A 25,674-nucleotide genomic window follows, 5' to 3' on the forward strand; every position below is an offset into this window, starting at 1 on the left:
TGTCGGTCTTGTGAGGCAAAGGGGATTCAGTATGGTCCAGTTGTGGGGGTTGTTTGTCCATTTTGTCTGTAAGTGTATTAGTCTTTCCGAAATTTTCGTCATGTTTGTGCGTTCGTATAGTAGTTGGTTGGAAGGGTTGTGCAGTGGGTTTTGGGGGTGTCTTATTCGTGTTATTAGTCTTAGTGCAATTTGTTCTGTTGTTTGTACGTATCGTTTTGTCCTTTCTGTTCCGTTGGCTATGAGAATATGTCCGTAGTCCAAGAGGGGTCTGCAGATCGCTTTATATATTTTTGTCGCGGTATTTGCACTAATTCCTTTGTCCTTGTATGTTAGTGATCGAAAGTGTTTTGTTCTTTTTATCATTTCTGTTCTGATGATTCGTGTGTGTTTAGTGAATTTCAGTTTGTGGTCTATTGTAATCCCAAGGTACCTTACGTCGTTTTTCGGTTGTGTTATTTTTCCGTCTGCAGTTATTGTGGGGGAGTTTCTTGATTAATTAATGCAGAAACTAAATAAAATGTCTTGAAATATTGCATTGTGAATCGTATTTCTGCTCTAATTTTATTTTTGATCAACTAACTGTATCAAAAAAAAAATAGTTATTGAACTAAACTCATTTTATTAATTGTCAAATTTAAGACCCATTGTTATTGTAACTCATTATTGACTTTTATGGACCCACAAGCAAAGCTTTAGCTTTATAGCTAATTAGTTCCGTCGTTGAAAATCCGAACAGTCTGAAAAATACAAAAACAAAAATATTATAATCATCTTCATGACTCGTGAATGGAACTTTCCGAGTCACTTCAAATCTGATTCTTTAGGTATAGATACCGTTATCTCAATTCGATTTCTAACCAAAGGAATACAACTAACATTGCACTGCAACGGCTTCATTATATTTTGTATATATTAAAAACTTTTAATTTTATCATGAGGAGAAACTATCTGAATTTATGGATTTAAAAATTAACGATACTTTTAAGTTCATTCATTTAAGTAAATCATCTCCCAGACGGAAGAAATTCGCTTACAATTCAGGTATCCCTAAGTTAAATTCCTTTCATCTAATGTTAAATTATGAATAACTTTAATGCAGAGAATTACATTTCTGAAAATAACACGATACAATTGATGACAATGGACATCATGTATATGATTCAACTGACTAGTGACTCAAAAGCCAAAAACCAAGTATTGAACAACTAAAACAATAATATCTGGACTAAGGATAAAAAGGGAAGAGAAATGCAGAATGAAAAAACCACCTGTATCGAACGCGATATTATAAAAATAATTTAATTTATGTAAAGTTTCAAAAAGATACATTTATTTAAGTAACTGTTAAGCAAACAAAACTAATGTCAAGAACTTAAGAAGTCTTTAATTTAATATTCGCTCTATTTTCTTTACATTTCTTCATTTCCAGGTTCACTATAAATTTTAAAGATATTTGTCTAAAAAAAAATTAATATGTCATGTTCACATACGATAACTTTTTCAAACTGTTAAGATTAGTTACACTAACTTATTGAAAAGTTTTTACTACTATGCCACCTAATATGTAAAGAACAACTAAAGATTGCGATGCACTTCGAGATTGGAGCAAATGCTTAAGAATTTGCATTCATTTGACCTTAGTGGCATGGTTTTGTCTGTATGGAATGTAAATATTCTAGACTACAACATCTAAATTATGGTAATTATAAGCAAATGTATGGCAATAGAAATACATCGAAATATTTCAACAAATTATTAAATAATAATTGAAGTATCCTGGCTAATTCAACACGTAACTTGAACACGAACTTGAATTAAAAACAAAATCAACATGTCGGCAATATAACCATATGAAACTGAAGAAACAGATGTAGCCTATCAAGTAATAAAAAACCTAATTGTGCCTGCAAATGTAAAACATAGATTTTCCACACAATAATGTTGATGTATGGTCGGTTAGTCGGATGCTATATTAAAAGCAACTGGGTTAACTTAAAATAGCAAGAGCTCGACAGCAAAAATAGAATGACTGGCATTGTAAAATTGTAAAATCAACTGGAGTTGATTTGGACTATTTGGTTAGCTTGAACATTACAAAATATTATTAATAATTATAATATAAATTAATGTAGTTAGTCCTTTTTTGGACGATGGATATCTTCACTCCGGTACATAAACGTTCAAATACATTTAAACGTTGTAGCAAGATATATTGATTTACTCAATTTTGTCTGGATACATCTACCTGGTTCGTGTTAAATTATCATACGTATAAATATGCATTTATTAAGTAACTTAAAGGAGAAGACACCCAAAATAAGGAAAACTGATGAAGGGAAAATCATGTCCGCAAGTCACGAAAATTTCTATAGTATAGCAGCTGGCCAAATTTAATAAAAGCCGAAAAAATAGTCCGAAAGGTTACGTACAATAAAGGATTTGGCCTTTTAGAACGTAGAGTTCATATTTCATTTCCTTTATGAACGGTTAAGTTATTTGGGACGCATAAGAGAAAGTGTCTTATGCTGACATAATAAAGAGTCGCATATTGGATACTAAACTTTTTTAGGCAAGCAATGTTCAATGATAAAATCAAGTCTGATCTAAGTGTTGGATAATCCTAACGCAACTAGGTGATCATTCCCATCACGCCACACCACCAATACTGCAAAAGAACGTTTGCACGAAATGGAATTAGATGCAGAAATGTATTGCGTTACTTTTTCAAAAGAAATAATTTATATTGCTTTCAATCTTTTACTTCTCTATCTCGTATCAAATAAATTTTAGAAAATCAGAAAAAAAATTGTTGTGAAAATAAACCCAGATTTGGTGGATATAATCGAAACTATTATGTTATTAGGGTCAAATATAAGATGAAAAAAATATATCACAGGGAGCCCCAAAATTTCGACAAAGAATGGGTGGATTAATTAAAAAAGGATGTCATTCCATTTGCCCAATAAATAATTCTGGTAATTTTTCTAGCAGGACATTCATCCAAACATAGTTTTTCTTGGGAAGTAAACTATACCAAATTTCATTAAAATTCTTCTTAACTGTCTCCCGATTAGCGACATCAGTATTTAACGTAACCGCTAAAATAACAGTGTTCCAGACGTATAACCTGTAACCGTAGTTACACTTTGCCAATTTAACCCGCTGTTTTGGGAACCGGCTACATAAAACCGAAAAAGTTTTTCGCACCAGCACAGAGCCGATGACACCAGTCTAGTTCCAGTAGCCATTTCTCAACGGAAAATATGTATAGTTGCGCGTTGCGTTGATGATTGTGTATCACTTTTCGTCTATAAGAATTACTGTTCAGTTCTCCACGAACCATAATCGGTGAAATCAATATTGTTTAGTTGCGGTGACGATATAATTTCGCATTTTTAGTCTATAAGTATTACTGTTAATGTGGATAATTAAATGTCATTGTTCACTTAATAACACGCGTAAATAATTCAAATGCTATTATAAAAACTGTGGCGCCCCATCAATCAGAGGAAGTTCATTTAAAAGATAGACAAGAAAGTGATTACTCAATTCTTCAACATTTTGAAAATATTGCTTTATCAACAAAAAACACAGGTATATTAGTACTTCTGTTTCATGCGAGAGATTATTTTCTAAAGTGTGTATCATAAACGAGCGAAGAACTAGACTTAGTAAGAAGCATACACCACAAAATTACTCTTAAATGTTAATTAATTTTTAAATGAAAATTAGCTTTTTAACAGTTTCGCATGCAAAGCTTGTATTTTATATAAACCGTTTGATATTATTATCAGTTTTCTTCCTTTTAAGTACTTACTTATCACCCATGGTTTTTTTTTAGAATATATTATTTTTAGTATACCATTGTTAAGAATTATTTTTCTTATAAACTAAATCATTATTTCTCATCACTATTTCTACCGTCATCATCATCATTGCAAATTTTTAATGACAAATTTAAAAAGTAACATGTGACTTTTGGAACCGTCTTTTGAAACCGAATCCAACGGAAAACTGCATTGTTGTAACCTGTTCCAGAAAAATAACCGTTTAGCACACCTCTACTCCCGATAGAGCCTAAGAAGCATAGTTTTTTCGAAGAACTATAGAACATACTCTACACACAAGCACATGTTATTTTCTTACATGTTAGCTTTATATTACCTAGAACTAGATATACAGAGTGATTTAAAATTGATCTCTTCCTCTGGGGGTGTTCTCTGAGATTAGGGAGTTCAGGAAAAATAGTAAAACCATTAACTTTTAGCAAAAACTGAGATATTGACAAAAAACAAGATCGACAGGAGAGCAACAATGTTTTTAAAAGTGATCTGTTTCACTAAAATTACGTAAATACGTGTTGCTTCTTAAAAATGAAAAGCTCAAGTAACCATAGAATGTGATGTTGAAATGCAATGAAATAGGTTAGGGAATCCTCCTCAAAAGGTTATGGATCAATGATCTATACAATTAAGTGAGAAGAAGAAAGTCAGTAACCTATTAACAGGAAAAATACTCCGGGGATTGTATGGGTAGTATGATGTATGAAGCTGTGGGTTTGAAAAGAACCGTTGTGAAGTATGGATAACTCCCAGGAGGTGTGGTAGCCATTCCTCGGTAATGATCGGGTGTATAGTTGCGTTGGAAAGTGTAGGTTGATGCACTATGGTCCGAGCACTCCTGAGAGGCTCATCTGCAATTATCTATCTCCGATACCCGATCCTTTATGTGTCTGGAACTCGAATAACTCCTGGTCTTTCAGTGTCTGTCTCAATTGCTGGAGCCAAACGTCCAGTGTATCTAGCCCTTTGATGGCGAAACTACTTACAGCTTCTGCTATGTTACTGTGGCATTCCCCCATAACCAACAGTATATCCGCACATTTTGTGAAATAAGCATCAAATTAAGTTATAATTTTACAAATGCGTGTTATTCTTGACAAAAGCTATCTACCTGAAAATATCAGTTACTTAATGACAAAAACATAGTTACATTTAGGAATGTTTTCCGGACTTTGAAGCCGTGGTCTATCGGAATTTCTTCCTGACGTTTCGTCCACAACTGCGGTGGACATTTTCAAAGGCGATGAGATCAGTGGGCGAAGTGATCTCCCGTGCTTTCCGACTAAGAATGATTCAACTGCTGGATTCCCAGTCGTGTTTATGCAGCCCAGCCGTGTGTGTTCATGCGTGGGGAATGGGTGGGGGTTCCAACGCTTCGGCGCACATGCTGTTTGGCGCAAAACGCGCTTCCAATCTGGATTGGATCCCAGGAAGACAGAACTTATTGTCTTCTTTTCTGTTAAAATTGTTTTGGTGTTTGAATATTTCGATGGCCTCCCTGGTGAGTCTCGGGTAGTAACTTCGTTTGTGCTCCGTGATCCTAGTGTTTATGCTCCTGCTGTTTTGCAGATTGGGACAAACGGAAAAATCAGCAGTAGCGGAGCACGAACTGCTAGACGGCCACCAAATACGCTTCGACGAAGTTGACATTCTGCACCAATCTGAAAGACTACCCGAGACTCACCAGGGAGGCCATCGAAATATTCAAACACCAAAACAATTTTAACAGAAAAGAAGAAATTACGGCACTCAATCCAGATTGGAAGCGCGTTTTGCGCCAAACAGCATGTGCGCCGAAGCGTTGGAACCCCCACRCATCCCCCACGCATGAGCACACACGGCTGGGCTGCATAAATACGACTGGGAATCCAGCAGTTGAATCATTCTTAGTCGGAAAGCACGGGAGATCACTTCGCTCACTGCCTCATCGCCTTTGAAAATGTCCACCGCAGTTGTGGACGAAACGTCAGGAATAAATTCCGATAGACCACGGCTTCAAAGCCCGGAAAACATTCCTAAATGTAATCTGACCGGCCGTGAAAGCCTTCATAGTCTGATAAAAACATAGTTGCCGCTTTGAATTTTTATCAGAAAATTATAGAAGAGTACTTTTTTTACATAAAACTTTTTATTAATTTGCACTATAAATTAATGATTTTTCTTTTCTAATGCTGAAGTACTTCAATAAGCTACCAATGAATAATTTCAAAATTATACTTATTAACCAAGTTGGAATTCGATTTTTAACTGTTAATATTATCTAGAAATTTTGGAAAATTGTTTTTGATATTTTTCTCGTGCTATCGAAGTGAGCCCTTAAAACGCCTTAAAAGTAATGCCGCCAATATTCAATCATCCTGTATGTTGCCGGTTATTTGCATATGTTAGTAGGTAGATCAAGTCTTGACCTACCATTTTAGACAAATATTTAAAAATGCATTAATTTACTTGGTTATGTAGAATTGAAACTGCTTCACGCAAAATTGTGTCAGAGCCAAATATGCAACTCCGAATGTTGTAAATGTTGGTCTCTTCGTGAGACCCTTACTTCCAATCGTACAGTGTTAGAAACCTAACACTAATTGTCATTTTATTAATTAAAATTTCCAGTTATGTTGTTGGGAAAAAGATGTACATATTAGCTGAATATCAGCGATCATTGAACAGAGAATGTCTGAAACATTCTAACACCTCTGGATAAAATTTAATTAATCATGACAGAGTGGCATTTACACTGAACTACTAATTTCCCAGTTAGGCTTGAAGAAATATTTTGAAATTGACTGAAATACTACTGATTATTATCTGGTTGCATTATGTCGACATGGCGCTCGCATGACAACATTCTTATTTCCACGTCGAACGTTATTTCCGGATGTTAAATTATATTCCAACACATGGCTTGAAAAGCTAGACTGACAAACGTGCATGTGACAATTCTGGTGACAGCTGCAATGGGAAAGACATCACTTAATTAATTAGCGCTCAAAGACTTTGGCAGGAAATAGATGTATTTTTTAATTTGTTAAATACGAAAGTTTAGAATGCCAAGTCGCAAAAATGAACCTACTTATAAAAAATAACCTAATGTCGTTTTTAATGCAAATGTAACTTCACTTTTCGTGAGAAATGTACAGTATATTCTCATTTTTCATGAGGGCGCTCCATTACTTTTAAACATCAGACTGAGCCAAAAAATTACATGAACTGAAAAAAAATTAAGAAGTAGACAAGGAAAAGCGACTTAATGGACAATGTAGGAACATCAAAAACAGGCCATACACGTGAGTTTTATTACACACAGAAAAATTAGCAAAACAAGCAAATTAAGAAACCATGGGGGCAGAGGATAAACGGCTACCAAACCGCTTTTAAGACGGACTGAGATGAGCACATTACGGGTAATCACACACAGAAGTAAAATCAATGACATCAGAATAATGAGCCGCCCTAGATAGAGAACTATAGACCAGAAGTAGAGAAAAGCATGGAGATATCATATCAATAAGATGATCAAATTATAAAAAAAATCGAAAGAAAAGAACCCAATAGAACTCCCGGATGACCACCTAAGCACTGATAAGAGAGTTGGATAACGGAGTCACATTTTAGGCTGCCGCTTTGAAAAAACCAAAAAGATCAAGGAAAAACTAAAACATAAGGAAGCTGCCGTTGTATATAACAATGGGTATTCTGATCGGCAGACAAGCTAAGAAACAGAAGAAGACTAGCATACAATTTACTACATAAAACAAAAAAAAAAACTGGACCACCGTTCGTCTTAACAAATGAAGAATAATTCAGTGTATGTAATGTCTTGTGGCTGTCTTGGTGATATTGAAAGTTGTGGCCAATCGAAATGAAGATACAGTGCGAAATAATGTATTTACCAGCGTGTGAAAAGATCTCACTTATGTTCCCATTAAGACAGTTCCTATGCTGGTAATAGGATGCAAGGGAGGAAAAATTTGCGACAATGGTACGATCAGACTATAGAGTATATTCAGAAAATCATCGGCAAGGCACAGATGATTGCCAACGTCCCATATTAATTTAGTGTAAAATCAATCTGTTGGAAGCTGCGTTTTTGAATAATGAATGAACTTAAACAGAAAGTCTGCAACTACTGCAGATATTATATTTGATATTTATAAGTTTAGTAATTCTGCTCATGCAAAGATACTTGCAACTCTATGGAACAGAGACTTAGACTGTCAAAAAAATTCTTATTGATAAACTGCATTGTAACGACTAATAAAAAGAAAGAGAGTTAAAAAAAAGAAACATCCTGGCCTCAAAAATTGAGAGAATGATATGGACTAACATCAACCGAATTATTCAGAGCTGCTGATGTATAAAATTATAATTGCCTTGCTGATATCCAGCCACCGACGGGAAAACGAAATTTCAAGAAGTAAGGCTTCTTGAATTGCAAAACAGGGCCTGTGTAAAACATTGATGCCAGAAAAACTACAGGGTGATTCAAAATTGGCGTAATTCCTTTTAAGGGGTGATGGAGGTTCACGGGGGAGTACGAGAAAAATATTGAAAATTTTTTTTTCGAAAATTTCTAGAAGATATTAACAGTTGAAGATCGAATTTCAACTTTGCTATCAAGCATTATTTTGAAATTGTTCCATGTTTAATTGGTAGCATATTGGAATACTTAAGCATTCAAAAAGAAAAATTACGATCTTTGCTACAAATTACCAAAATTTTCGATATTGAAAAAGTTCTGTTCTACAATTAACAATCAACAATAGTATGAGCACGTTTTCGACAACAATAGGATCGAAGGTAGTTATAGACTTCAATTCTGGTTCAAACGTAATAGGATTAGCTCTGGTTTGTAACACAATGAACTAAATAACACTAAATAACTGTAGAAGACAATAAGTAGTTCTTCAAATTGGCGGAGAAAAGTAGGTACATTTGAATCAGCCACTAAAAACCAATTAATTTAAAATAAAACAATAAAATAGATCAAACATCGATTCAGCGTTTGTCTTGTGTACATCACAATATTGAATATTGACTCTTGAATGGTTATATAACAAGTCTACACGCTTTTTATAATCGCAAAATCATTCGCTTGAAACCGAACAGTTCGGGTGTGACAAATTATTCAAATTTAGGGATATGCACTGAGAAAGTTGAAATGAAAACATTAATTGAGGGTTCTAAACCCTCAAAAACTTTTAGTCCCGGACGGACATCACGAAAACCGATTTAAAGTTAGTTGGTTTCACATCGAGATGAACTTTTTAGAAAGTATGTATGGAAGAACTTTCTGCTGAAAAATAGATAATTAATAAACGCTTAAATAATAAACAATCATTTAATTTGTGAAATTAGATCCAAATAACATATTCCAGTCAGTGAGCTTCCAAACAGACCATAGCGAAGCAGGGAAAGTTGGAGCTTCAAGCTAGAAACGATGCATATCTAGTTTACCTTGTAGCTTTTAACAGAAATAAAAACAAAACATTGTTATCTTAGTAGTAGCATCTGCCATATTTGTGTTTTATAAATAGCATGTTTTATTCTGCCGGTTGATTTCTTGTGGCAAATAAATTATTCGCAAGAAGTTTAAAGTTGCTGGATTAGTACTGAAATGATGTAAATGGTGGGGAGTAATTGCGAAAGCTTTCAAGTTACAATAATTATGAAAACTTGTTTATAATTCCAGGTGTTTCACGAGTTTCAAGAATGGGTAGGATTGGTGTAAATATGAATGACAGTTTTTTGCTTCATACAAATGAGCAACTTTTTTGTCGGTTAATTCGGTTCTCATAAATTTTCTCTCCACACCGCGAAAGTATAATTTCATTATTAACCAAACATATTTCCTTTAGTCTGTCTTGTTTAGCTTATATTTACTGCTTAGGTAGGAGGAAATCTCAATAATTAGTCTCTGCAACAATTATTTTGAATATTTCCGTCGTATGATAATCTGTCCGTTTGAAGTGTGCAATTATCGAAAAATTACAGAGGCAATTTCCTTGCTTTCATCTTTAAGTGTTCGAAGTGTCAAATACAAAAACATATTTAAAAACGCTGAAAAGTAATGTATGTTTCCCTAATAAATCAATAGACATAATTAAAATAAATATCAACAAAATCGTGAACGGGTAATCTCAGTTATTATGCACGATTAAAATGAATTGTCGTTACATTTCTCAATTTTAATATCCAATCCATTCGGTGATATTTCAATTAGAAATGTCTTGTTCAGTAAGCGAAAATTTCAGCTTGATTTTGCTTTTGCCAAATGTCCCCCATATCAATAAACCTGAACGAACTCATAGCTCGTGCATAGAAACTCGTTCGAATTAATATCACGAATTGCTGGAGTCTTTTTGTTTCGATTGTGAGCTATTTCTGCAGCTATAAGTAATTTAATTGGAATCCTGAATTCAGCAAACAAGCTCGCGCTATCGATTGCAATATAAAACGATGGAAATGAGTAATATTATTTAAATAAAACCAGTTTTATTCGTTCATTATTCAAAATCATCATCATCAAAATCCTGAACATCTTTGTTGATCAACTCCTGAGAAAATGCTCAAAATAATTAGAACCAAAAATATTAGAATTAATATTTAGCCGAATCATTGTATACAGGTGTTTCCTAATTGATTACAAAAGTTTTACGGGCCTATTCCTGAGCTGATTTTATGAGGAATGAGGAATTTTATGTCTATGGGGTTAAAAGTGCTTCGTCTCCGATCTACAGGGTATTAAAGTTTACAAGATATTATGGTATATACAGGGTGATTCAAAATTGGCGTCATTCCTCTGGAGGTGTTGTCTGGCGGTGTTTTAGGAGTACAGAATAAATAATAAAAAAAAATAATTGTTTTCAAAAACTGAGAAACTTGCAAAAAACCATGTTTTTCAAGGTAATCTGCCTAATTAACATCACGTAAATAACTGTTGCTTCGTAATTATTTAAAATTCGGGTAACTATGGATAAATAGAGAAAGTGACAATAAGATAGACAAGGATAACCGGTAAATTCAGGAATTGTTGAATGACGGAACATATTTCGGAACTCATAACTTCAAATTATTAATTACAAAAACATACATTTGAGTCTGTCACTCCAAACAAGTGTCTGTGTATCACCTTATTATGCACTCTTCTCGAGCAGCTTCTCGTGTTCGGCTTATTAACTCCTGCTCAATTTATACCGGTGTTCAGTAATCCATTGGTTTAATGTGATCTTAAATACGTGGTAGGAATGTAGCCGATATTTTTTTGGTGCCTGGGTAAGTGTCAGTGTTTGTGCAATATTCTGAGTGCCCCTGGAAGGCTCTGCTGCAAATATGTTCAATACTTGTTCCTCTGTGTCTGGAACCCTAACATCAATTGTCGTCCACTATCTTCCTGGAACCACTCTCCTCGCCTTTTGTTGGCGTGAGTTCTCTAGCTTCTGCTATGTTACTGTAGCATTTGCCCTCAAGTAAGTGCATATCCGCAAATTCGTGAAAGGAAATTCAAAGCAATTCACAGTTTGACAAATGATTGTTATTATTGACAATGGCTATCCACCTGTAACTATCCGTTAATGACAAAAAACTTCATTGCCGCTTTGACTTTTCATCAAAAAATTGTAGAAGAGAACTTTTTTAATATTAAAAATTTTTGTAATTTGAAGCAAAGATCGTAATTTTTCTTTTTGAATGCTTAAGTATTCCAATATGCTTCCAATTAAACATGGAACACTTTCAAAATAATGCTAAATAGCAAAGTTGAAATTCGATTTTCAACTGTTAATATCTTCTAGAAATTATCGAAAAAAATTTCCTGAGCCCCTATTAACCATTAAAAGGAATGACGCAAATTTTGAATCACCCCGTATTTTTTTTATTTCCAAACCACGCATATTTTATCCATCTTTGGAATATTATTTGCTCTAAATACTGGCCAATAAAAGTAGAAATTTGAAGTGCGGAAAAGCAGTCAGTGAATATAAAGCTAATGAATAAAAGCGAGATGGCCCTGTAAAAAAATAATTTTAACAAGTTTAATAACCGTACAATTTAACTCTTATTAAAAGTTATCCATTACTATATTTTTTATTTCCCAGGAAAGAAAAAATATAATAACAATTACACGCAGTTAGGAAAATAAATCAAAATAAAGAAGTTCTCTTAGTCTACGTCTCTACGTCGTCTACTAGAAGCATCTCTTACGTCTTTTCATTACTTGCCTCCGTCTAATCACAAATTGCGATTGATTTAAGGCAGTTCTATGTTTATTAGCGAAAATTGACGTGATATAATGTACATTTCTTGACAAATATTTATTTGTAGATCATCGATTTCTACAGCATAATATACGTTACAACTTTGCATCGATTCGCTTTTCCGGGCTTACTTAACCGTAAACGACATCAAACCAATGAAAACAGATCAAATTATAACAAGGCAACCCTGGTATTCATAATTTGATATAATCGAGATTTAACAAAATTAAGAGGAAGAAGCCGGAAACAAAAGTAGGTACGACACCCAGTAAAACTTGAAGATATTCCAACACCAAAACTGAGCGTCTGACTGCAATTGAAGATTTAATTCAAAATGCTGAATGGGAAAACCATTGAAATAGACGAAAACTTTAGACACGAGAGATTTTGAACGATTCAAATATGTACTCGGATAAGACCCTTGCATATTCACTTAAATTTATTTAATTTCTGAAAAGAGAATGCTCTGTTTTTCTTTTCAGTTTTCTGCAAAAATATAATTTCTCTTCAGGTTCAATTGTACTGATTGGACGTCAGTAAAAAGGTATTATGATGATGATGTCATTTAAAACAAAAGCCGCTTGGTTTATTTTATTATTATTATTAGCCGTAACTTAACAAACAAAAGAATTCGCACGCCAAAAAGGCAAAATGTATATACGAGCTTCAATTTAATAGTGCACATTCAATCGAATAAATAAATCATTGTTCACATGGCGTTCAATTTTCAAATGCATTTACCCTATTAATGTAAAAATAAGACATGGCAGCACCCCTGCCATATGAATTGCACGCGATCGATTATTCACCGCATTGTTTGCGAACTGAAATCAGAATTCGAGAAATAAATAATAAGCTAAACCACCCAAGGCCTTTAACTCCAATTTACATTGCGGAACGGAAACAAATAGCCTACATTAAGCATAGTAATACGGAGCTGCAGAACACATATATACATAAGGTAATTTGATCCCTCGTTAAAAGCTAACTGGTGTAATGGCTTTCTATGTTTCGACCTGAAAGATAATTGTCTAAAACAAACATGCTCAGTGATACTTCTGGATGCGTTGCTATAGTGCTTGAATAACTCTCAAGGCCCTCAGGGGGTATCAAATAAAAACAAAGTTAATCCCAAGAAATTGTGGACTCATTTGGAGCATACAAATAACTTATTTAATTAAAACTTCCAAAATGTTAGCTGGCTGGTTCACAGCTCACATGTCAAGCTGCATCTGTAAATTTGACTTCTAAAAAGCTGATGACACAGATTCAAACTAGGCACAACTGGAAGAAACACAGATATAAAATGATGAGTAGTGAATGGACGCAATTCATCTACGATCACTCAAAACATGTCTAAGTAAAGCGAAGGAAAAAAATAGAGACGTGATAAAAATATTTTGAGCCAAAGATACGAATTTCATGTTTCAAAGTTTATCAGATGTAGAAAAATGCATTATAAAAGAAAATGAACTTATCAAAGACCCTAGTAAAAAATTTACCTCCGACTTAAAATGTTCCAAAATACAGTCGAGAAATATCGCGTGATACATTTCTTCAATATTCCCGTAAGTGTACTGATTTCTTCTATAAAATTGAAGAAATACTATCAACGGAAGATAAACTAAAAACAAATTTCGAGCACCCGTCACGATTGCGGAGTGTAAATTACAACGTCTATGTCTTGATAAAACATTTATTAGTACAGTTATTCAATAACTCTTCAACTTAGAATTTAGTTTTTGATTGTTTTGGCTCGTTATTTTTCGCTCTGCTATTATACGCCACGTAAATATAAAAACTATCCAGTCGGGCTTTATCTAAGCCTTTCAAAGCATCTCCGTTGAGTTCTAAATACGCTAGAATATTTCTGTATAAACCGATAGTTACAGATACTTAACTGTTTTCTGTCGGTAGTTAATTGTTGCATAGATCAGACAGAATTTAGGTAGTAACTGCGTTCTAAATGTTCATCTAGTAGTTCTTGAACAAACTGAACTTATTACAGCCATCAATTTTGCCTTTTCGCAAACACGAGTAAATGCTGTTTACTGCAAAGTTACTAGCAAAATAATTTTTTGTGCGAACTTTTGGAGTGGCTACTGTTTTGATATACAATAATGCCAGTACATCTTTCCTCATTTTAGCATTCTGATTGTTAAACATGTCACACACTCGCTCACGTTTATACGCGAGCATGTTTCGAAAAACGATTGCTTTATTTTTTACTGAGTCGAGTCGATATTTTACCACAACCCTGTCTGTACACACACTGTGTCCGCTCCATTAGATATATCGATATAATTAACAATTCGGTTCACGTTCACTAATCTGACTCATTGTTATACGTTTGTCCCTACTATACATATTATAAAGAAGTGAAGTTGGAAACCATGCTTTATTCTTTTTCGAATTAAATTTGTACAGTGTGTCCATAAAAAAAGGAACACATTAAAAATCTGGGAATTTTCTTTTAAGAAAATATTCGGACTTTCATTTTATTATTATTAAGTAAGAACTTATTTTTTTTATTCTTCAAATACAGTGATGCAAAATTGAGATTCGACCCTGAATTTGACGATTCCAAATGGAATTATTCTTTTATTAGATTTGAAGATTCTAGGAACATAAATTATCCAATATTTTTTATATAAAATATTCTACGTCGATATTTATCCAGTTTTGAGGAAATGGTCTTTGAAAGAAAAATATTGATGATAAAAAATAAGCAGCAATACAAATCAGACTGACGTTTAACGTTAGGAATCGTGAGGAATCTTTGTTTATGTACAGGGTGATTCAAAATTGGCATTATTCCTCTGGGGGTGTTTCGGGAGTACAAGAAAAATAGTTAAAAAAAGAGTGGTTATTAATAACAGATATATGTATTTGCAAAAAAACTAGTTCAGAAGGATGGCAACAATGTTTTTCAAGGTAAACTGCCACATTAACATTACATAAATATCTGTTACTTCTTAGTTATTTCAAACTGTAGAAACATAAACACAAGAAAAGGAAAATATTTGGACGTTAGGATAACCTTGTTACTATTGTCAGTTGGGGAAAAACAGCATAGTAACTCACACTTTGACAAATTATTGTTATTATTGACAAAAGCTATCTACCTGTAACTATCTGTTAATGCCAAAAACCATCACTGCCGTTTTGACTTTTCATCAAAAATTTGTAGAAAAGTTCTTTTTGAATATGAAAATTTTTCGTAATTCGAGGTAAATAAGGTAATTTTTCTTTTCAAATGCTTATGTATTTCGATAAGCTACCTCTTAAACATAAGACCATTTCAAAATAATACTTAATAAAAAAGTTGAAATTCGATTTTCAACTGTTAATAACTTCTAGAAATTTTACCCTGTATAGAGTCCGATATACTCTAGTCACTCTAGTGAAATATTATTTAGGCGTAATAGGGGTAAAAATGCATCAAATCTTTTATGAGTCCTTTTCAATTTTCCCTGGTACATCCACAAAGGTTACTCCCGTTCATTGCGGAATGGATTTTTCCTCTAAACGATTTCTTTTTCTTAACTGGAAACTGGAAAGCTATTACCTTTGTGTTTATCAGACGTCAGACTTTCAAAATAATATTTGTAGTCAGCCAAGCCAGGCTTCTAAATTTTTCCAGTTTCTTTCTTTTTGTCTCCTCTTTAAGGTTTTATCCACTTCTAGTTGCCGAGCAATGAAAAACAGAATTTCTTGGTTTGACAATGGAAATAAATGTTTGTCTAAACTTATCTAGGATTTATTGAAGTTGCTTGGAAATGGATTCCACCGCTTTACAATGGAGAGATGAGCATGACTGTTATTTGATAGCGTTAATTTGATTTAAAATTTAATAGATTTAAAAAATACATTTTATATTGACTCGGAAGAAAGTCATACAAAACGACACAACTAAGAACGAAATCTGGAAAATATGTTTCTTATGTACACAAGTACGAAAGAACTTGTGATGTATTTAAATTCTCTTTTCAGTGTTTCATACTTCGTACATGAGGTATTACTTTCAAAACTATGCCTAACCAACTGAAAATTATGTGGTTAACCTACTTTAAATTGTAAATGTAAAAACGCATAATAGTCGTGTACGAATTTCGTTATACAAGAACATATATGATAAAAATGTGTGGTATACAAGGCACTAATATTGTGGACGTATGTGGCGTAACAAAAGAGAAGTGAAAATGTGTAATGTATAACTCATTTATCAAAAAATAAAAATTCTTACCTTAGGATCAAAATTAAAAACTGTGTCATATTTAAAATGACACTCAAGGCCGCACTTGCACGTCCCAGATGTAAGCAAGTACTCCTTCACTTGTTCCAAAGAACTTAAAGCTGTGTTACTGGGACTGAAACAAAATAGAAAAAATATATAGCAAATGGTTTCTAAATTGTATTATATAGGCATATATAATACAAAACAAGGTGGTTCCAAGTGATAGACAAAAGAGGTCTAAAGAAGTGCGCCAAAATAGTAAACATTTTAATAAAATGTGGTATCGTGTTTTTGTTGAACGAAAAAATATTTCGTTTGTTCCATTGATTTTTTAAGTAAAATTATAATTATAGTAATAAATAATTGTAACAGTAGCAATTCTGAATATTTACATATTACAATAAACATTGCGTGCATCTTATGGTTCTTAAGGTTCTTATGAAAACTGCGGTCTAGTTTCGGCCGCATATTTTATATTTGTTTCAAGCATTGCAAAGTAATGAAAACTTCTACTTCTAACTACTTCTGATCAAGAATGTACTTACGTACCTTCAATGTACTTCGTACCAGCAATAATTAGGGAAAGTTAGAGTTTTGGAACAATTTAACGACCACTTTGCCAAATGATGATAAAAAATAAAACAAAGATGATAAATGTTACAATTAATGTGTGCAAGGTTATTTACTTGCATGGCCTATTCAACGTACATATTTATTAGATATGACGTAAATAATAGGCTGCTTTAATTCATTTCAACACGAATATCTTATGGAAAGATTGATCGAAGTAACTGGGCTGCATTTTCTCACTTAATATGAATGGGAAAGTTAGAAACCGTATTACAATCACAGATAAATAAGTTCAGATTATGATTATCTTACAAATTAGGTTCAGATTTTGAAACATTCCATAAATTTGTGAGTCTTAAGTTTTTAGTTTAACTAATTTTAAATACTTTGTGTCCAATAAAAAAATTCTCTCAAGTTTTTCCAGTATAAATGAATAATTTAGAGAAGAGTAATTCATTGCAAATGGGAAATAAGGTCGAGCGTTTGCAGCGTTTTAAAATTGGGTCATTTGGCGACATTAAGCAATATAAAGCTTTCATAGGTCGAGCGATTAAACGTTATAATAGGAACTTACATTTCCTTATTTGCCACAAATTAAATACCCTATTCAGACTGCTAAATAATCGGTTTATTATTCAGATATACAAAGGATGTTTCATGGGGAAGGGGCATTATTTTAACCATGTATTTTAGATCCGAAAATAACCCTAGTTCGCTATATAAACGATAGTCCTTAAATTGCGGCTTTTTAATTTAATGCATGAAATACAAAATGATAATTTTATTGAGATATGAAATAAAATATTTATTGATCGCTATTCATTGAAGAATCAACCATACTTATATTTGAAACGAAATATGTAATCAGATTATGTTCTAAACAGGAAAAAAAAACATATAAATTTACCTGATCCTTCTCTGTATCAATTTCGACTTGACAACTTCACTCTATTCAAATAGTATTTATATTTAAATTTGACGGTCATGTATCCAGATGTTCCGATCGTACAATGGATTGGAGAGCCGGATTCTAAACAATCGAATGGGTTGTATACGCTTCACTGACTATAGAAGTGTATTTGGTCTCCAGAAAACAAAGACGAAGAAACCGCTTTGTTTTTATTGCTCTTAACACGGGCAAATTGTATATTGAGCAAATAGAAAAGTTTTTTTGTGCTTTTGTCTCAGAGTAGTAAGGCCATTGAAAACAGAATTGGTTTTAAGAAGTTAAATAAAAGCGACACCACCTTTCATTTTAAGATTTTCCAGTAGCAACACGTTTAGTTAGAGATCAGCTTCTGCTCAGTTCTTGATTTACGCTGGATAAATAAATTGTAAATACTAGGGGAAAATGAATAATGTGCAATGCTAATAGCACATTGCAATACAGGAAAATATAAAAATCATTAAAACATGCTTATACCATATTTTTATTTATTAAAAAGTTAGTCAAACTTATCAATAAGTTTGCAAGTTCATTTTTCAGTTAAATCCCCGAAGATTCTCAAATCAATATCACTTAATCGAAACAAATTTGTAAAATTGTCTGTTAAATTTAACCCATTTACGGGAGAAATTCTTAAATTAACATATTTTGCTTTTGCATTAACAGTGTATGCTTTCCCTATAAGAACGGAAGTTGACTTAGTGTAAAGAATGTCCTTGCTGCGTATTATTTTAAAAACACACCTGATTAGACGACGAAACAATAGTTACAATTCTTGAATATAATGCAGTTTAGAAAAATCGTGTGCATTTAAAAACGTAAAATAACAATCAGACTCTTATTTACTATTAACCCTTTGGTGTTTCTTCGATCTGACTATTATGATGAAACGCAGGACTCGGTAAAAACGGCCTGTCCGGCAAACTGTTTACGAGAGAAAAACGAAAATGTTTAACAATACAATTTATGAGAAACGAGAAAATAAAAGCGGCTGATATTTAAAAATTATGGTATATTTGAGCAATTTTTTGACACATTACAAAAAAATATTTTCTTTATATGGGATATTCCTATATAAACGGATTTGTGTAACTTATTTAGCTGATTTTGGGCATAAAATTTCATATAAATGCAAACGCTTGGTTTCTGATCTACAGAGTGTTAACGTGTAAAGATTTGTACTCTCTTTTATAAATCCCGGATTGCTTTAGATATTTAGCTCCACATTTTTAATGTCTTAAGCTTTACAATTTACATATTAAAAATGCCTTATGTTTTTCTTTAAAGTTATTTGCTTGTTGTTGTTAATCTTCAACACAAAATGGAAGATGTGTGATTGATTTTAAAACACTGCTCGGGGTTTTCCGCACCAGACATTGAAAGAAATTAAAATTTAATTTAACAGTCAACTTAGAATTTTTAAAAACTTTTTTGCATGAGGGAATTAAACTACCCACTAAGATCACGAAATTGAAAATGAAGACATAAGAAAATATACTTTTCAGTACATTCAGATAGAAATGATGATCGTAGACATTACATATTTTTTAACATTTTCACTGTCATGTAAAACGGATGCCCATTTAAGGTTCAAAATTCCGAATAGATAGACCAACGGTTTTTTTTACGAATAAAGCAGCAAAAAGCATTAAAATGACCTTCATTAATTATTCACTTGGAAATAATAGCAAAACTAGTATATATTTAAAAAGTTAGTGTTTCTGTTAGTCCGACCCAGTGAAACGATTTAACACGCTTATCATTATTTCAATCTATCGTATGTAGTTCAGGCAACCTATCAACCCAATTGTTCATAATTATCATGGCGATGTAGGTATTTGATGAAAACAATTTGATTGGTAATAACATAAACCAAAACGCAATCAATCAAAACACATATTTTCCAAAGGATGTACCCCCGAAAGATGTTAGACTGGATATGGCTAACACACTATGTAACTGGTGATGAAAAAATATCGCCTTCAACACGTTTTCGTTCATTAAAAGTCACGAAACTAATCTTTATATGAGATTTTGAACATGTGTACCTATGAGTGTAGGCTAATGCCACTAAAGAAACGGCAACATTAGAAATTGCTACTTAATTAGGGCAGTTAGTGAAAAAGAAATTGTTTTTATATACGGTCTTTAGGCCATGGCTCGAAATGCCTCTTAAAAATTAATAAGAATAATGTTGCCGGTGATTAAACAGTTACGATGTTGGCTGATGTTTGAAAACTACTATTTTCCCTATAACTACTATTTCTAAAGATTGACTCTGATCCGTAATATAAATTGTACTTCATTGAGTAAACTTTCTCAAAACTAGTTTGAATATGAGTATATTTAGTATTTCTTGCTCCAAACTGAGAAGTTTTAGGACTAAATACCATCAGTTACGAGTAAAAAATCGAAAGTATCACGTAATACCAAGCAATTGTAACAGCAAACTTACTGCTTATGTGATCAATTACAAATTAATTTTGTCTAGTGAAAGTTTGAGGGGTAATTTTTTAGTAGACGCTTAAGCATAAACGATCCCATCGAACCGACATCTCAAAACTCATTTCATACAATATATTTTTGTAGTCTAAAATAACTAATACGTATTTCATTAATTTGTATAATAGCTCACAAACATTTATTTTGTATCGTCTTCCATTCATATTCAATATATTTTAATGGTTTTTTTCGATTACTATCAATTCTAAATTCAACTAATTCTAAATACAGTAATTTATTATGTTCCTTGATTTGCTTCTTATGGATAATATTAAATTAACCCCAATGAACGAACCAAAAGCGCCTTTTAAGACTCACACAATCTAAGGGCTTCGCTCTATTAATAGATAATTTCGACAGGGTTTGGCGTAAGTAAATAATATCGTGCCGACAGTAATCTCCGAGCTTCAGGGTTAATTCAGATGATTAATATTTGACATAAATCTTACTATTGTGCTGTTCATCTCAAACCACCCCTAACGTCGAAAACTACAAGTTAGAAAAGAAGGTGTATTAGAATGTTGTTTATTTGATTAGAATTGCTCAGCTAATTTACAAAACATGTGTAGAAATATAGTACAGATGGTAGAAACGACAAAATGTAAAAAAAAACTATTATTATGTAACACCTCAGTATTATTATTATATGCTTCTTGTGATATGAGGTCCTGACGCTTCAAAATTCGCAATTTTGAGTAGTGAACAAAAGTAGATAAGGCATACGTTTAAAATATAGTAAACAAAATTAAGCTAAACTCTTTTTCGATCAGTCAAGAACAACGGAAACTTGATTGGAATTGGAAACCCTTGCTATCCCAGAGACCAGTAAAAGTTAGATTCATAGTTTTATAAAATTATTAGCGTATTTCTATCTTTTCACATGTTTATTCTAGTTCATTGTTCAATTTAATAAACTTGCTAGCTAAGGTTAATCCCAAGTTTCTCCAACACGTATCTATGTGCATCAGTGAACTGAAGAGTTTATCTAATAAATTTCCCTTAATCACAGGGCGAAAGCACAACCAATACGAAATCGATCAAAGGTTTAGAGTGATTTATAACAATCAGTAAATGATCGTGTAGCGTGCAAAGTGTAATCTATCATAGGCGGGGAAATATTTTTAATTTGCCATAGGTAAGGTGTGTTTGACTTCACAATTTCGTGCGAAGATCAATTAATTCACGTCTATAGGTTACAACTCAAGCAAAACGGAATGTTTTTATAATGATTGAACGCAACCACAATTAAAACTGCGTTATGTACATAAGATGCGTTAGTCAGAATAATGTTCACTCTTTACTCTATGAATTTATTTTTCTTCATTTGACCACATTCAAAATTAAATTCAGTTTGTAAACATTCCAAAATTCGGTTGAGAACAGACACTGCAAACCACGCACGCAAACTTACTTACTACATGCAACATTTGTTATTGTTACATTTGTTACATAATTGTTTGTGGAATAGTTTTTGTTTCTCCATTAGTTATAGACTCTCCACTCTGTACTTTCAAAATTCGACTAAACCTAAATTTACTCAATCGGATTAAACTATTTATCCGCATAAATCCGTTAGTTACACCCTCCGTGCTGAGCACGTTGTAATTTTTCTGATGGAAATATGAGTTAGAAACTATGCATTCGACGAGGGATAGACAACAATAAATTAGCAAAAGATCGGAAATATATAGAAATAAAATGGTAGGACAAGTGATTCCGTGCTTTTACAGGAAAACGTACGTATTCCAATAGGCTACCAATCAAACGTGAGACCATTTCAAAATAATGCTGAATATCAAAGCTGAATTTCGATTTTCAACTGTTTAGTATCTTCTAGAAATTAGTGAACTTAACCCTTAACTGAAAGAACCCTTAGAAGAAATGACGCCAATTTTGAATCACTCTGTATACGCTATAGTATGCTATAGAGATCCAAAGATAAATAATTTCGACAATATTAAACTTAACACTACACAAATCAGCAGCCGTAAAAACCTGGTGTAGTTGCATCTTGCAGTATCTTCTTGTTGGCTGACTGTTTTGTATTAGAATAATAATGAAACTCAGTTGTACAAAGCAAAACATCTGTTGTATTTCATATTATCAATGATTATCCAGCCATCATCTTGGATAGCAATCTACCAAACAAGTAAAACACGACTAACCGCATTTAAAATACAAATTATTTCATTACAGTTATCATAAAAGAAAAGTTGGGCAGCAAAGTGCATCAAAGTCAGGGATGAAAATTAAATGCTCGATGAGAAAACTACCTCGATAAGATCGGATGATTTACATTTAAAGCTGTTTTGTAGCAAGATAAAGTGGCCTATAAAATGAACGTGCATAATGGGTTTGCCATCTGTTTGCGGGCTGGTTATGTATGCAATTAGAATACTTCCTTGCATTCACGACCAGTCATATCGGCATGTAATTTACATTTGAATAAATCACTTCACAATTAAATGAAAGGTTGCTGTGTGTAGACAGATTTTGCTTCTAAATTTCCAAATATTATTTTTTGGCAATTCACGGTGTCACATCCTTGAAGAGTCGCTGGTTTATGGCATCCTTTATTGGCTTGAAAATCAAGTAAATTCTTCATAATATTATGACCAAAAACTTTTGAAACAGATAGAAAAGGTATCAGTTACGTTGGACTAGTCCTCAACGGTCCCTAATAAGCCCTAATCTTAAATATTTTAAATCTCCTGAAAACTGACGCCAGTTCTGGATGATAACCAAGCAAGAAAATCAAGATGTAGCTTGATTTGAACTAGGGAGCGTAAAAGTTGTTCTACAAAGTGTATTCAGTTGGGATTAAGTTCCCACTGCACATAGGCACACTTAGTATGATATCATATGTCTGTGCTAATCCAATTTGAATTTGATGTTTACTTACTACAGTAAACCTGCACAGTCTTACCTGTACTCTAACTATTCAATAATCGTTCATACGCAATCAACTTCTATAACCCTGCATAGCTTGTAATCGTCTTGCTCCGTCTGCAACCAGTCAATAAATAACTTGCTTTCTATCGCATTTTGCGTTTAATTCGATAGATTTACATAAAACTAGATCCAATGGACGTCGCTTACTCGAACGACTTGGCTATGTACGGTGGAATTGATTCGATTCGGGAAAGGTTTTCAATGAAGCGTGGCATGCAGATAAATTATATTTAAATCCTAGACAAGTATTTTTTATTCGTTGTGTTGCCATAGAATGTTGTTATTTTTCAGACAATATCTTATGTAGGACTGATGCGTAATTCCAACACATCATCATCAACAATAATTTATTCAACAGCTATCCATTGAAGCACTATGCGGTAATATTATGGATCACATAGATTATTAAACAGAAACATTCGTAATTAACAAAGACTCTATATTCAGCTCTATCAAAAAACCATCATCAACCTCAACATCAGTGAAATACCTGGAAGTGATAATCGACTAGAGGAGTCAGGAGAATTGACCTGCTGGAAACAGATGCAGAGGACAACGGCATGTATATGGACATGCAGAAGGTCATTTGACTTTATCTGGGGTCTAAAACCTCACGTTGCATATTGACTTTACGCCGAACTAAAAAAGTTAAAAGTATGCAAAACATAAAAAAAATATTTCCGGAAGAAACAAGAAAAGAAGTCAAACTGCAATATTATTAGACGAAAGAAACTCCGTTTGATATACAGAAAGGAGACCCATGAGAACAAATGTCATAGCGGACCTTTTTGCTGGAAAACTAACAACAAGCTTGCCTGTCACATGCTGCCATCATGCCTGAAATTACACCAAAATGAATACGTGCACAAAAAACTTAAAAAAAAAGATAAATACTGCAGCCACAACTCAGTGATATAATACATATTGATCTAGACTCAAGCTAGAAACCAGGTAAGTTTGGAATCAACCCAAGGCAAATAGAGAAGTGATGAATTGACTGGTTCAGGCAATAAAGCTAACAGGCGCAATTAATTCAAGAGCCGATCCAAGCAATAGATACTAGCGCATCTCAAAGGATCTACTGTTGTTAGTTCCTTCAGCTAACTAGGAAATATATCGGGGACATTTCCAGGGTACTTACACAGACACATGCTGGTCAACCCATTATATGCATAAAAAACAGGGCAGCAATAAATAAGAATGCCGATTATATGGATAACGTTACGGGGTAGTCGGTTCGTTGGTTAAAAACGATATTCATGACAATGTAGGACCTGTAAACATCTTGAGTGGAGCAGCTTCACATTTGGCAGCACTTGAACTAGACGGTACTTTAACAACAAAGCAACATGCATGTATGTATGTATGTATTTATTTTCAAAGCCAAGGATAGCAAATAAACTCAATCTTATTTTGGATGTAGCTGCTCTAAAAAGCTGTATCGAGGAATCTTCAAAACACTCTCTTAAATTTCTCACCCGGGATATTTTCTTTTTAGGCATACTTTGTATGTGTGTACCGTGTGTTATTTAGGCAAAATTAATTGAAGGAGGGCATATCTTGCACTTCGAGTCACATGGCCTAGATATTGAACGTTTCTGCTCTTATTGCTAGTAGTGTCTGTCTTTCGATGTTTTGTCATCCAAGTATTTCTAAGTTGTCTTTGGTGTAGTCGTTATTACAAGTAACTCTAGTTCCAATATAATTGTTATTTTCTACCTGTTTGTATTCTTTACGTTGAATGGGAGACCATATTCTTCGTTATATCGAGCAAGTTTGTCCATGATTCTCTACAGATCTTCAAGGTTTTCTGCTAATATTACTGTGTCAACATCGTATCTTAAGACCATAGGAACCCCAAAAACTTAATGGAGTTTCATCAAACAAAATAGGTGAGAGAATAAAACTTGGTCTGAAGCTGGTCTAACTTGACGGTCGCATTTTGATTCGCAGATTATTTGTCCAAGTCCAAGTTTTTGCCTCGCAATACTTCTATTAATTGATCGTAACGGACTTTATCAAACGCCTTTTAAGAATCTTGTCATAAATCTTTGTCTTGGTTAACATCCAGATAGCGCTGTAATAATACGTTGAATGTAAATAGTGTTTTTTTCCTTGTTTTCTTCACGAAAACCAAAATGACTGTCAGTTCCACCCAATTCGAGATTCCGATGGATGCAGTCGAGACGATTTTTAAAAGTAGTTTTAGAGTATCAGACAGGAGACTGATGGTACGATGGTCACTACACTTTCTTGCGTTTGACTTTTTCGGCAAACAGACGATCCCATGAAAGCCATATTCTGGTAGTTTTCGGGTTTTAGATACCTCGTTCGGGAATCTCACCATCACGTCCAAGTCCTGATCTGTTATGA

General features: G+C 33.3%; 1 protein-coding gene across 5 annotated transcripts in view; it reads right to left on the reverse strand.

Annotated features, from left to right (window-relative positions):
• LOC109532970 overlaps positions 1 to 25,674 on the reverse strand; it is a gene marked incomplete at its 5' end in the record, with an annotated part of 153,518 nt that overhangs the window by 79,219 nt on the left and 48,625 nt on the right. For all 5 annotated transcript variants that reach the window (XM_048660492.1, XM_048660493.1, XM_048660491.1 and 2 more), the window contains 1 exon segment: positions 16,341 to 16,464. In XM_048660492.1, the coding sequence (XP_048516449.1) occupies positions 16,341 to 16,464 (124 nt within the window).

This window comes from Dendroctonus ponderosae, unplaced genomic scaffold, assembly GCF_020466585.1.
Source record: "Dendroctonus ponderosae isolate FM_Combo_2020 unplaced genomic scaffold, Dpon_F_20191213v2 Dpon_F_20191213_1, whole genome shotgun sequence".
Taxonomy (NCBI): Eukaryota; Metazoa; Arthropoda; class Insecta; order Coleoptera; family Curculionidae; genus Dendroctonus; species Dendroctonus ponderosae.